Source organism: Dromiciops gliroides, chromosome 3, assembly GCF_019393635.1.
Source record: "Dromiciops gliroides isolate mDroGli1 chromosome 3, mDroGli1.pri, whole genome shotgun sequence".
In the NCBI taxonomy this organism is placed as follows: Eukaryota; Metazoa; Chordata; class Mammalia; order Microbiotheria; family Microbiotheriidae; genus Dromiciops; species Dromiciops gliroides.
This window is the reverse complement of record NC_057863.1, coordinates 323,374,199-323,387,545: the sequence shown is the minus strand read 5'-3', so window position 1 is coordinate 323,387,545 and position 13,347 is coordinate 323,374,199. Positions and strand designations below refer to the sequence as shown.

General features: G+C 40.1%; 1 protein-coding gene across 1 annotated transcript in view; it reads left to right on the top strand.

Moving 5' to 3' along the window:
- Window positions 1-13,347, top strand: part of DRD3 (dopamine receptor D3) — a 68,932-nt gene that overhangs the window by 6,930 nt on the left and 48,655 nt on the right. Inside the window, exon 3 of the mRNA XM_043997315.1 lies at window positions 5,032-5,336. Within this exon, the coding sequence (XP_043853250.1) occupies window positions 5,049-5,336 (288 nt within the window). The 5' untranslated portion in view covers window positions 5,032-5,048. The remainder of the gene's footprint in view (window positions 1-5,031; window positions 5,337-13,347) is intronic.

Sequence of the window (13,347 nt, the reverse complement as noted above, 5' to 3'; positions counted from 1 at the left end):
TTGTTTTGAATTGCTTAACCATCAGTTGCTCAGTTGGTGGATTCTCTCAGTACTTTGTTTCTTCTTTCTGCTCCATATTTACTTGTTAATAGTATCTTAGAGGGGAAACTGGGGAGAAGGAAAACTCAGATCTATGAATCTTTTAAAGTACTCTGGATTTTTTTATCATAAAAGTATTTTATTATTTTCTAGTTACATGTAGAGATAGTTTTCCACATTTGTTTTTATTAGATTTCTAGTTTCAAATTTTTCTCCCTCCTTCCCCTCCCTACCCCCTCCCCAAGACAGCAAGCAATCTGATATAGGTTATATATGTACAATCACATTAAACATATGTCTGCATTAGTCATGCTGTGAAAGAAGATTCAGAGCAAAAGGGGAAAACTTCAAAAAACAAAAACAAAAAATAGAAATAGTATGGTTCAATCTGCATCTAGATGTCACATTTCTTTTTTTTTCTGGTGGGCCAATGAGGGTTAAGTGACTTGCCCAGGGTCACACAGCTAGTAAATGTCAAGTGTCTTAGGCTGGATTTGAACTCAGGTCCTCCTGAATCCAGGGCCAGTGCTTTATCCACTGCACCATCTAGCTGCCCCCACATTTCTTTTTTTTCTGGATTTGGAGAGCATTTTCCATCATGAGTCCTTTGGAACTATCTTGGACCATTATATTGCTAAGAAGAGTCAAATCTATCACAGTTTGGTCATAAACTGTTTTCCTTTCCAAAGATCTGATAGGTATACTATTCCTTTCTCTCCTAATTTACCTATGGTATCACCTCTTATGTCTAAATCATGTATCCATTTTTACCTTATTTTAGTATAAGGTGTAAGATGTTAGTCTATGCCTAATTTCTGCCATACTATCTTCCAGTTTTCCCAGCAGTTTTTGTCAAATACTGAGTTCCTATCCCAGAAGCTGGAGTCCTTGGGTTTATCAAACACTACATTACTAGTGTCATTTACTAATGCGTTATCACAGTTGATCAACACACAATGTTGTTGATACTGTGTACAATGTTCTCCTGGTTCTGCTCATCTCACCCAGCATCAGTTCATGTAAGTCCTTCCAGGTTTCTCTGAAATCTGCCTGCTCATCGTTTCTTACAGCACAATAGTATTCCATTACATTCACATACCACAACTTGTTCAGCCACTCCCCAATTGATGGGCATCCCCTGAATTTCCAATTCCTTGCCACCACAAAAAGAGCAGCTATAAATATTTTTGTACATGTGGGTCCTTTTCCCTTTTTTATGATCTCTTTGGGGAAAAAAGACCTAATAGTGGTATTGCTGGGTCAAAGGGTATGCACAGCTTTATAGCCCTTTGGGCATAGTTCCAAACTGCTCTCCAGAATGGTTGGATCAGATCACAGCTCCACCAACAATGCATCAGTGTTCCAATTTTTCCACAACTTCTCCAACATTTATTATTTACCTTTTTTTGTCATATTAGGCAATCTGATAGGTGTGAAGTGGTACCTCAGAGTTGTTTTCATTTCCATTTCTCTAATCAGTAGTGATTTAGAGCATTTTTTCATATGGCAATAGATAGCTTTGATTTCTTCATCAGAAAACTGTTCATATCCTTTGACCATTTTTCAATTGGGGAACGACTTAGATTCTTATAAATTTGATTTAGTTCCTGATATATTTTTGAAATGAGGCCTTTATCAGAAATACTGGCTATAAAAATTGTTTCCCAGCTTTCTGTCTCCCTTCTAATTTTGCAAGCATTGCTAAAGTACTCAAGATTTTTAAAAAGTATATAAGGTGGAAATCAGAAACAATAAGCTGCAGTGTGTATTGGAGCCTTTTGATTTCTTTTAATATTTTATTCACTCCTTCTTACATTAAATTCATTTCCATATACACCTCTTCCTCCAAAATGAAAAATCAGGTGGCATAGCATTTGTACCTAATAGTGTATGCCAGTCCTATATCTATACTCCCCCATCTTTCCACCAAAAAGAAAGAGATGCTTCCTCCTCTGTTCTCCAGAGTAAAAATTGTCACTGCAGTTATTCAGCATTCAAACTTTTTAATTTTTCCACACTGTCTATATTCCCCAAGACCACCAATGACCAGGAGCAAACCAAAGAATAAGTTTCTTCAACTGCTATTAGAAATGTAAGCAACTAGAGATCAGAGACAGAGTAATGGGGGAAAAAATTGATCTGAAGTTAAAACCATCTGGCAGATGATATAGAGTTGGGCTTCAGTTTGTTTTTGTTGTGTTTTATTTTGCTTTTTAAAATGTAATTCACTATTGACATTCAGCTGTACTATTTTTAAATAGCTGTCAAAACTCTCGGTGGTCAGACAATACAATAATAAGCATCCCAAAGTTCTGGGCTTCATTTCTGTTTGACAAGTGAGATGGGTGTAAGCCATCATTACCCTCATAGAACCATGCTGTTTGGAGAAGTGGTCAAACTGTCCCCCTAACTAATAGCCTGAATCATGTCAAGTCCTCTGGACTTGTGCCTTTCTCAAAGATGGAAATATTCATATCCAGAAAATAATCAGGAAGACATTGTGTTTTTCCAAAAGTTCTTGGCAATGGTAGTACCATCACCAGGGCAGCAGCTACCCCTCTTGGAATAATGTGCAAATGATTATTATTAGCAACTTATTATTACATTCTAAAATACAGTGAGTACAAATAGTTGACAGGATGAAGTTGGAAGGATCAAAAAACAAAAACCAAAACCAACCAGTCCTAAATTTATTCCAAACCTGTGGTCCATTCTCAATTGTCCATCTTAACCCTTTCATTTCCCAAGTTGAGAGGCCTTCATTCTAATCAAATGTGGCATAAGAACCAGAGACAACATGCACAATGAGTACTGACAATTTAATCAAAACAGTAGTGAGAGGAGGTCTCTGGTTAATTGTAATGGGGTCCAACTTTGGCCCCAGAAAACAGATGATAAAACACATTTTTCTCCCTAGTAGAGAAGTGGGGGGCCTACAGATGTGAAATTGTGCTATGTTGTCAGATGTCATTACCATCTTGGTTAGTTTTGATTGTTTTTTTCTTGGCTACAAGAGAGGGATCATTGGGTAATAAGGTATATCTGAAAAGAAATATAATGTAAAACAAAAGCATCCATAAAACAATTTTGAAAAGTAAAAGCCATCAAGAATTTAGAAATAATAAAAATAAATGTTGTCCTGATACAGCACGTTAGGTAAGTCAACCCCCTAAAAATTCAGTGAGAACCTGTAGTATCAAGGACAATACTGATCATAAAGCAAAAGCATCACTTTCTTTTGCTAACATTTGAATTTAGAAGAACCTCAGATCCAGTCAAAGGGTTTTTTTTCTATCTGCAATTGAAGGAAATAATGAATCCTACCCATCTTTAAAGATCCTATCAAATGTCACTTCCTCTAGGATCCCTTTCTTTGTTGTTCTTCAGTGGTTTCAGTCATGCCCAACTCTTCATGACCCTATTTGGGGTTTTCTTGGCAAAGATACTGGAGTGGTTTGCCATTTCCTTCTCCAGCTCATTTTGCACATGAGGAAACTAAGGCAAACAGGGTTAAGTGACTTGCCCAGGGTCACATAGCTAGTAAGTGTCTGAGGCTGGATTTGAACTCAGGTCTTCTTGACTCTAGGTCCAGCACTCTATCTACTGTGCCACCTAGCTGATCTATGATCTCTACCTCCCAGCAAATACATACATACATACATACACACACATATAAAAAAAAACCCAACCAACCAGAAGTTATCTCTTCTACTTCCATAGTTCTTTTTTTATACCCTTCTCATGCCATGTATCATATTCTACCTTACATGATTAGTCTATTACCTGTCATTTATACTGGTAGATTTGGGATCCTCAAGAGTAGCAACTGAATCTCATATATTTTACCATACATCAAAGGAGCTAGCACTATGCTAGCAGTAAGTGCTCAGTCAATGCTTATTAAAATAAATTGGATTAGAGATCATAAAAAAGGGAAAAGGACCCACATGTACAAAAATATTTGTAGCTGTTCTTTTTGTGGTGGCAAAGAATTGGAAATTGGCGGGGGGGAGGGACACCCATCAACTGGGGAATGGCTGAACAAGTTGTGGTATATGAATGTAATGGAATACTATCATGATATAAGAAATGATGAGCAGGCAGGTTTCAGAAAAACCTGGAAAGACTTAAACTGATGCTGAGTGAAGTGAGCAGAACCAAGAGAACATTGTACACAGGAATAGCATTGTTGTGTGACAATCAAGTATGATAGATTTAGCTCTTCTTAGCAATATAATGATCCAAGACAATTTCAAAAGACTCATGATGGAAAATGCTCTTCACATCCAGAAAAAGAACTATGAAAAGGGAGGTCACCACAGTCTGATAGTCACAGCAATGACTTTTCCAGAAGGACAGTTGCCTCAGTCTGCCTGTAGGTATTAAGCACCCATAGACAAATGATGCCATCCAGGCTATGTCATTCACTGCAGTTGATCATCATGGCAACATACTGTATTTCACCTCTGGGGTCCCCCAGTATTTCCCAGCATCTTTGGAACTAATTTCTAGGCTGGAATCTCCAAGCTTACATCTTCTTATAAGGGATCCATGAGAGGATTTTTTTAAAGGAGGAGAAAAGAAAGAGTGACAAAGAAAAGAGGCACATAGGCATATGAAGACAGAGTTTAATCCCACCTGCAGCTATTTTAGCTACATCTAGGTGGTGCAATGGACAGAGTGCTAGAATTCAGTCAGAAATACCTGAGTTCAAATCCTGCCTCAAAAGCTAACTGACTGTATGATTCTGAGCAAATCACTTAACCTATCTGCCTCAATTTGCTCATCAGTAAAAATGGAGATAATATTATCACCTACCTCCTAAGGTTGTTATGGGAATCAGATGAGATAATATATGTAAAAGTACTTTGCAAACTTTAAAGAGCTATATAAATGCTAGCCATTATTAGAGAGAGAGAGAGAGAGAGAGAGAGAGAGAGAATACAAGATGTACTAAACTGATTAATGTTGTTTTTTTCCATCTTGTTCTAGGGAACACCATCAGGATAATGACTTCCCTTCTTACAATGGCTCTTCTCAGTCCACTCAACAGCTCTATCAACTCTACTTGCAGGAAGGAGAACACAACTGGACCAGGACTGCCCCACCGCCATGCCTACTATGCCCTCTCCTACTGTGCTCTCATTCTGGCCATTGTCTTTGGCAATGTCCTGGTCTGTCTGGCTGTGTTGAAAGAACGATCCCTGCAGACCACCACCAACTACCTGGTGGTGAGCCTGGCTGTGGCTGACCTGCTTGTGGCCACCTTAGTGATGCCCTGGGTGGTGTACCTGGAGGTGAGTGTACCTGCCTGCCACAGGGCCAGCCTGGGGAGTTTTGTTCATGTCTACTGCTGTTCAAAACTGTGTGCATAATTACATTCAGCCAACTAGTTTGCTTCCAAGGAGTTCAAAACATTCCACTTCACAATACACCCTAGTAAGTAAGGAGGACAGAGATAGTGTCATGCTCATTTTAATGAGGAAACTGAGGTTCCCTGAGATGCAGTGACTGTCTAATGTCACTCAGAAAAATCAGAAGCAGAGAATGAGGAATGATTCCATTCCCAAGTCCCCAGCATGATGACTAGACTGAAGAAATGCTGTCAGAGGTTTCACTAACCAAAGGTGTCCCAGGTTTGTGTGAATCATGCATGAGACCCATGACAGTCACTTCCTCAGCTGCCTTGTCAGTGGGAGAAATGAGAAAGAATGGGAAATGTACCTGCCTCAGCCCAATCACTTTCTAAGGGAGAAAGATGGCAGGAAACCAGAGAGACAGAGGTCAAGTAGAGAGAGGAGGAATTGGGGAACATTAGAGATGTGAGAAAGGAAGAACAAAGGAATGGGAAAGGGAAAGGGAAAAGAAGAAACAGACAAGAGAGGGTGAGAAGAGACCAGGAATTAATATGCAGCCTGACCAGGGCACTTCTCAGTGACTTGTTGTTTGTCCTTCATTCTCTGATCTCTTTTTTTTTGTGAGGCAACTGGGGTTAAGTGACTTGACCAGGGTCATACAGTTAGTAAGTGTTAAGTGTCTGAGGCTGGATTTGAACTCAGGTACTCCTGACTCCAGGGCCGGTGCTCTATCCACTGCACCACCTAGCTGCCTCTGTCCATTCTCAAAGAGGACCATGACATTGAGGTGATGTCATGACTTGCAGTGAATTGGATTTAATTGAGGGAGGGCTATGCAAGGTCACCAACCTAACTCTCTCCTCCAGAGCCATCTCCAGTTGTCCAGTGGCAATATATATATCAGGATGACTGGAGATAGCCCTGGATGCTTAAGGCAGTTGGGGTTAAATGACTTGCCCAGAGTCCCACAGCTAGTAAGTGTCTAGGGTCAGATTTAATCAGTGACTTAGTTTCTTCTGTATCAGTACTCTATAACTGGCCTAGGCAGAGCCTGACAGACCAAGATTTTAAAGGAACACAAGTTACTTAGGTTAACAGTGAGAGAGGCAGGAAGGTGGAAAAGGGTATAGCTCAAGAATAACTTCTTAACATGAAGCCTTTCTAGGTCTCCCTCCCCAACTTGCTTGTGTCTTCCCTTCTAAGGCTCCCTTCCCTCTAGTCTGTGTGTGTGTCCATAGGTATATATATATATATATATATATATATATATATATATATATATATATATGTTATCTTCCATTAGAATAGAAGGTCTTTGAGGGCAAGAACTGGTTTTGCTTTTTATTTTTGTGAGGTTAGGGTTAGGGATCAGAGTAAATCAGTCAAAACTCCTCATCCCCTTGTAAAGTGTAAGGATGTTAAACACTGAGAAGGAGGGGGAAGGGAGAGGAAGAGATGGGGAGAGAGGGGAAAAGAAATAGAGAGAGAGAAAGAGAGAGAGAGAGAGAGAGAGAGAGAGAGAGAGAGAGAGAGAGAGAGGTAGATTATTCCTATGTATATGGTAACAACACATTTCAACTGTTCATTTGTATTGTTTCAGTCATGCCCAATTCTCCATGATACTATTTGGGTTGGTTTGTTTTTGTTTTTGTTTTTTGGCAAAAATACTGGAGTAGTTTACCATTCCCTTTCCAAGATAATTTCATAGATGAGGAAACTAAGACAAATAGGGTTAAGTGACATGCTCAGGGTCACACAGTTAGTAAGTGCTCAAGACTGGATTTGAACTCATGAAGGTAGGTCTTCCTGATTCCAAGCCCAGTGTATCACCTATCCACTGCGCCACCTAGTAGCCCTAGGTGTGAACAATGCTTGCTAATCAATCAGTAAACATTTATTAAGCACCTGCTATGTGCCAGCCTTTGTGCCAAGCAATGGAAATACAAAAAATAGGCAAAAGACAGTCCCTGCCCTAAAGGAGTTTACAATCTAGTAGGGAAGTCAGTTAGGACTGCATGAGGAAGTCAGTTCAGATGGGGTGAAAGGCTTGGCCCTGAGGACCTTTATGAAAGCAAGAGCTAGTTCACAACCAAGAAGGGAGAGATTTCAGGGGTCTGGCACCTGAGATGAAGGAACAGGAACCTCAGGAGATGAGCCAGGATTGGCAGTCAGTAACAAGAAAAAGAGAAAGTAAGACTGAGCTCATGTGGAGGAGGGAGAGACAAAGGCGGGCCACCAGCATTATAGGCATCTCTGAGTAAAAGATACAGGTTGACACCACCCGCTTTGTACCCACATTATCAACCACTGAGGAAAGTTCCAAGAAAACTTCTCTTTCCCCAACTTCCCCAGCCAGTGTCTGAACGTTTCTGGTAACCTGAATTTTGCTTCAACCACAAAGGGCCCAGGGTTAGCTAGAGGTAAATGTAAATGTAAATGAAGGCAGAGAGCCAAACAGGGCTGCCTAAAGCTGTAGAAGGAAGAAGAGAACTGCGTGGACCTCTGGGGCGTTATATATGGCCTCGAGGCTTAAAATGGGCTAATTATTGTAATGGAGTGTTACATTTGTATTCCTAGCTCTCAGCACTTTGCCTGGCATGGAGTAATAGAGTAAGAACTTAATAAATACTTGTTGATTCCCTTGCATTTGTGGAGGGAGCCCCCAACTGGGGAGTTCCCTAAGCCCATGGAATCACAGGCACAGACCTCCTCCCCCACCCCAACCCCAATCACAAAATGGCGCAGGCACCAGGGAATATTTCTCGGTAGAAATATTTGTTTATTTTCTAAAGCATTTTCCCTTCAGTGTGTGAAATGAAATAAGTCCAAAGGTTATCAAGACAAAACATCCATTCTGTAACAGAGAAATAAGGGTGCAGTCACCCATTCAAGGAACAGATACTCTTCCTGGCAAAACATATAATTACTAGAGATATTTTTTTCCCCAAAAACCCCCCTAACATACTATTATTATTTCCTCTTGGCAGTTTGTGTCATTCTTATCAAGAAATGTCCAATGGAAGATCACAATGATGCTATGATTAAGAGAAATTAAGATTCATCAAATTAATATCTCAGCCGATATTAATAGTGAAGGTGACAGTTAATTATGTATGACATATCACAGGAGAGCAAAAGCCTCAAACATAAAGACTACCTTATGTTAGTACTAATATTAAAGAGTGGCTGAGAACTAAAATTAGGCGTTTGATCTCAAGGGGGCAAAGACAAAGGGAAGAAAAGGAAATGGAAAGAAATAGCAGAAAAGAAAATTAAATAGGCTGGACAAGAGTAGATCTTGTGGTTCCTGGAAGGTACTCATTTGCCTAAATTTAATTTCATTTTACCACATTATTTTCAGAAGATATGCATTCAGAGTAAAAGCCTGTTGGGGGATGGCTCTTTGGACCTTCTCAGAAATATATGTAGCAGGTGATCAGTTACACATTAATAGATTTAGAGCTGAGGGGCAGCTAGGTGGCGCAGTGGATAGAGCACCGGCCCTGGAGTCAGGAGTACCTGAGTTCAAATCCGGCCTCAGACACTTAACACTTACTAGCTGTGTGACCCTGGGCAAGTCACTTAACCCCACTTGCCTCACTAAAAAAAAAAAATAGATTTAGAGCTGGAACCTTGGAGATCATCTAGCTCCTTCATTTTATAGATGAGGTTCAGAGACGTTGAGTGATTTGTCCAAGGACACACAAGTGGTAAGTGACAAAGTCAGTATTTGAATCCAAGTCCTGTGGCTCTAAATCGATTATTTTTTTTTCCTGTTGTGCAATTTGAGGCCCCTACTCTTCATTGTCAATGTTCTATTTATTTCCTGAATCCAGCAATTGTGAGGCAGTATCACATAGTGGGCAGAGAGACAGCCTTAAAGTTGGGAGGACCTGGGTTCCAATCTGCCTCAAATACATAGTGGCTATGTGACCCAGAGCACATCACTTAACCTCTCTCTTAGTGCTTTGGGCCACTCTGGGAGACTAGAAATTATAGAAAAGTTACTCAATCTATTGCTTGAGGTTTCCTTACCAGGGAGTTCCCTATACCAATGAAATCTCAAGTCCAGACCCTCCCAATAAGAAGCTTGACTAAAAGCTGAAATTAGGTAAATATATTAAAATGTCTATATGAGATTAAAGGAGACTTGAGACTCTATAAATTAATCAAGATAAGTTAACAATTCCAACCATTCACATTCAACAAACTGTTTTTAGTTATCCTTGAAGATGGCAAACATCCCCAAGCAGGGGTTCTTAACCATTTTTTCTGTGATGGACCTTTGATGAACTCTATAGATCTTTTCTCAGAATAACTTTTTAATTCCTAATTAGAGAAAATGTTCAATTTCAGTTAGAAGTTACTGAAAATTAAAATGTAACTTTTGGGGCAGCTAGGTGGCGCAGTGGATAAAGCACTGGCCATGGAGTCAGGAGTACCTGAGTTCAAATCTGGCCTCAGACACTTAACACTTACTAGCTGTGCGACCCTGGGCCCCTGGACCCTGTGACCCCAATTGCCTCACTAAAAAAAAAAAAAAAGCAACTTTTTCTTATTCAAGTTCATAGACACTTAGCAACCTATCCATCATACCTTGAACCCCCCAAATTAAGGACTCCTATTCCCAAGGCTGAGTATGGTAGAAAGGTGGGCAGAAAAACCAGCTTCATCACAGAATGCATTTCATTCCCCTTGAAAGGAAATCAGGGTTTTGTTTCCTTGGGGGCAAGACATTTAGGCACACCCCTGGCTTCACCTCCTTCTGACTTTCTTTGGACTTCTGTTTATTGATGTTACAGCCTTCCATGAACCTCTCATAGGTTGCAAAGCCTTCACATATAGGGTTGAGGTTGGTCTGGGGACTACCCCACACTAAGAACCTATGGTTTCACTTTAGAACATATATTATATCTCCTTTCCTCTTCTTTCCATAGAGTATGAGCCCAAGCTTATAGATAATTGCTTCTTTTGAAAGAATGTGAAATGTATTATATTTTTTTAAAAAGAAAGTTTTCAGTTATAATCACTGACATGGTCTAGTGGAAGGAGTGGTAGTTGTGAAATTAGAAGCCCTATATATGAATCTTTCTCTGTCCCTATCTATGATCCTAGTATCATAGAGTTGTTGTTGAGTCATTTCAGTCATATTCTACTCTCTGTGACCCCATTGGGGGATTTTCTTGGCAAAGAAACTGGAGTGGTTTGCTATTTCCTTCTCCAGCTCATTTTACAAATGAGGAAACTGAGGCAAATAGGGTTAAGTGACTTGCCCAGGGTCACATAGCTAGTATCTGAGGCTGGATTTGAATGCACAAAGATGGGTCTTCCTGACTATTTCTGGCATTCTATACATTGTACCTGTGATAAAATAATGGGATTTGGCAGATACCCAGGGGCCCCCACCTGAAGATTGATTTGGAATTGATTGAATTGGGTGAGACAGAGACTGACTGAGAACTTACTTAAGATGATTAAATTGAGACCACACTTGGCTAGCCCTGAGTGTTCTCAGAGGCTGTGGACTATGACATCAACAGGAGACTACCCTCAACCAATCAGCTTGAAGGACCTCTCCTTTTGGGGAGGGAGACAGGAAGTAAGAAGGTGAGGCTTGTTCGCCGGATCTTCCTCTCTTTTCATCTAGGACTTCGGTGTGGTGGCAGAAAGGGAGGTTTTCTCTCTGGCTATCTCATATAGATCTAAGCTAGGGTTTTCCATTCTATAAAAGATCTGTTCTCACCCTCTATCTCTTCACTAACTTCTTCTTTTTTTTTAATTTAGTGAGGCAATTGGGGTTAAGTGACTTGCCCAGGGTCACACAGCTAGTAAATGTTAAGTGTCTGAGGCCGGATTTGAACTCTGGTATTCATGACTCCAGGGCCCGTGCTCTATCCACTGTGCCACCTAGCTGCCCCTCTTCACTAACTTCTTTATAACTTTTTTTTGTTTTGTTTTGTTTTTGTTTTTGTGGGGCAGTGGGGGTTAAGTGACTTGCTCAAGGTCACACAGCTAGTAAGTGTCAAGTGTCAAGTGTCTGAGGCCGGATTTGAACTCAGGAACTCCTGAATCCAGGGCCAGTGCTTTATCCACTGCGCCACCTAGCCGCCCCTCTTCACTAACTTCTAATACACTTTAATAAATACTTAAAAGCCTAAACTCTTGCTGTATTTATTAGTAATCTTAGCCAGTTCCCCCCCAAAACTGGGAAGGGGGGGCACGTAAGGACACACATTAGATTTTAAACATCACATACCATCACCAGAGTCACACAGTTAGTGTAGGTAGGACCTGATCCCAAATCTTCTTGATTCTAAGTCCAATGCACTGGTTACTGTATCATTCTTGGGCAAGTCATTTTCTGGGTCTTAGTTTCCTCAAGTGGTTTTCTGGTTTTTCTGCCCACCTTTCTACCCTACTCAGCCTTGGGAACAGTGGGTACAAGACACCGATGAATGGGTTTAAAGGGGCCCCTTAAACAAGTTCAAGGGAAAGTTACTCTTTAATTTTAAGTAACTTCTAAAATAGATTGTTTGAACTATATGATCTATAAGGTCTAAATCTATGATCCTGTGTTCCCATGATCCATTTTCTACATTACTTTTTATCCCCCAGAAGACTCTGAATACATTAGTGAACTATGCTTTCTCCATATGGAAAACATGTCATGTGCTCTTAAATGTTCAGCAGCTATCACTATGAATATCGAAGCAAATCTATGATGGATGAAGTACACTGTAGGTAGAAGTCTGATAACTGGTATGTGGACTCCTGGGTCTTTAGTTAAGGATATGTAATGTCTACCCTTATCACAGGGTCTGAGGCTGAGAAACCAGCATGGACTCATGCCAAAGTGCTGAGTTAGAAATCAAGAAGTTCTCAGCTCCACTATTAATGGAGGTGACTTTGACCCTCTCTCCTAGCCTTACTTTCCATGGTAGATTATACATCTTAATGAGATAGGAGAGAAGTTTGTAGAGTTCTTAGGAAAAGAGGATCACAGGCCACCAAAAACAGTGTTTCTGAGAGAACTGCAAAGTATTGCTATCATTTGTGCTCCCTGATAACGAAATTATTTAAATAATTGGCAAGAAGAAGCAACAAATCTCTGCAGAAAAGGAGACCAAATGGAATGATGACAATGAAGTAATGTTGATTGTGGAAATAGTCTAACCCAGATGTGACTGCACCCATAAGAAAAGTGCTCCTCTGGGCCAAAATAACCACAATAAGTTCAAAGATTTGTGAAATTTGCTTGGGAAGAAATATAGTTCAAAAAGGGTGTGTTTTCATTTAGAGATATCCATTTTCTCTCTTCCTTTTTACCCAAACTTCCTCACATGGAAGACTGGTTCATATTTTGCCAAATTAAGGGTAATATGGGCATCTTAGTTCTTTGGGGATTTTCCAGAAACCCATTTTATTTGCATTAAAATTATTTCAGAGTTCAGAGAAAGGCTAAGTAGAATCCTGTGGTCTAAAAATTCTTCAGCCCGGGGAATCTTAGGTGGTACAGTGGATAAAGCACTGGCCCTGGAGGACCTGAGTTCAAATCCAGCCTCAGGCACTTGACACTTACTAGCTGTGTAACCCTGGACAAGTCACTTAACCCTCGTTGCCCCAGAAAGAAAGAAAGAAAGAAAGAAGGAAGGAAGGAAGGAAGGAAGGAAGGAAGGAAGGAAGGAAGGAAGGAAGGAAGGAAGGAAGGAAGGAAGGAAGGAAGGAAGGAAGGAAAGAAAGAAAGAAAGAAAGAAAGAAAGAAAGAAAGAAAGAAAGAAAGAAAGAAAGAAAGAAAGAAAGAAAGGAAGAAAGAAAGAAAGAAAAGAAAAGAAAAGAAAAGACATGGAAAATGTCTGAGGATGAATACAAAAAAGTGTCAGGATTACTAAAGCTTAGAATGAGCTGAAGCTAGTATTTGATATTAATGTCAAAGGGGCGATTCTTAATGCTA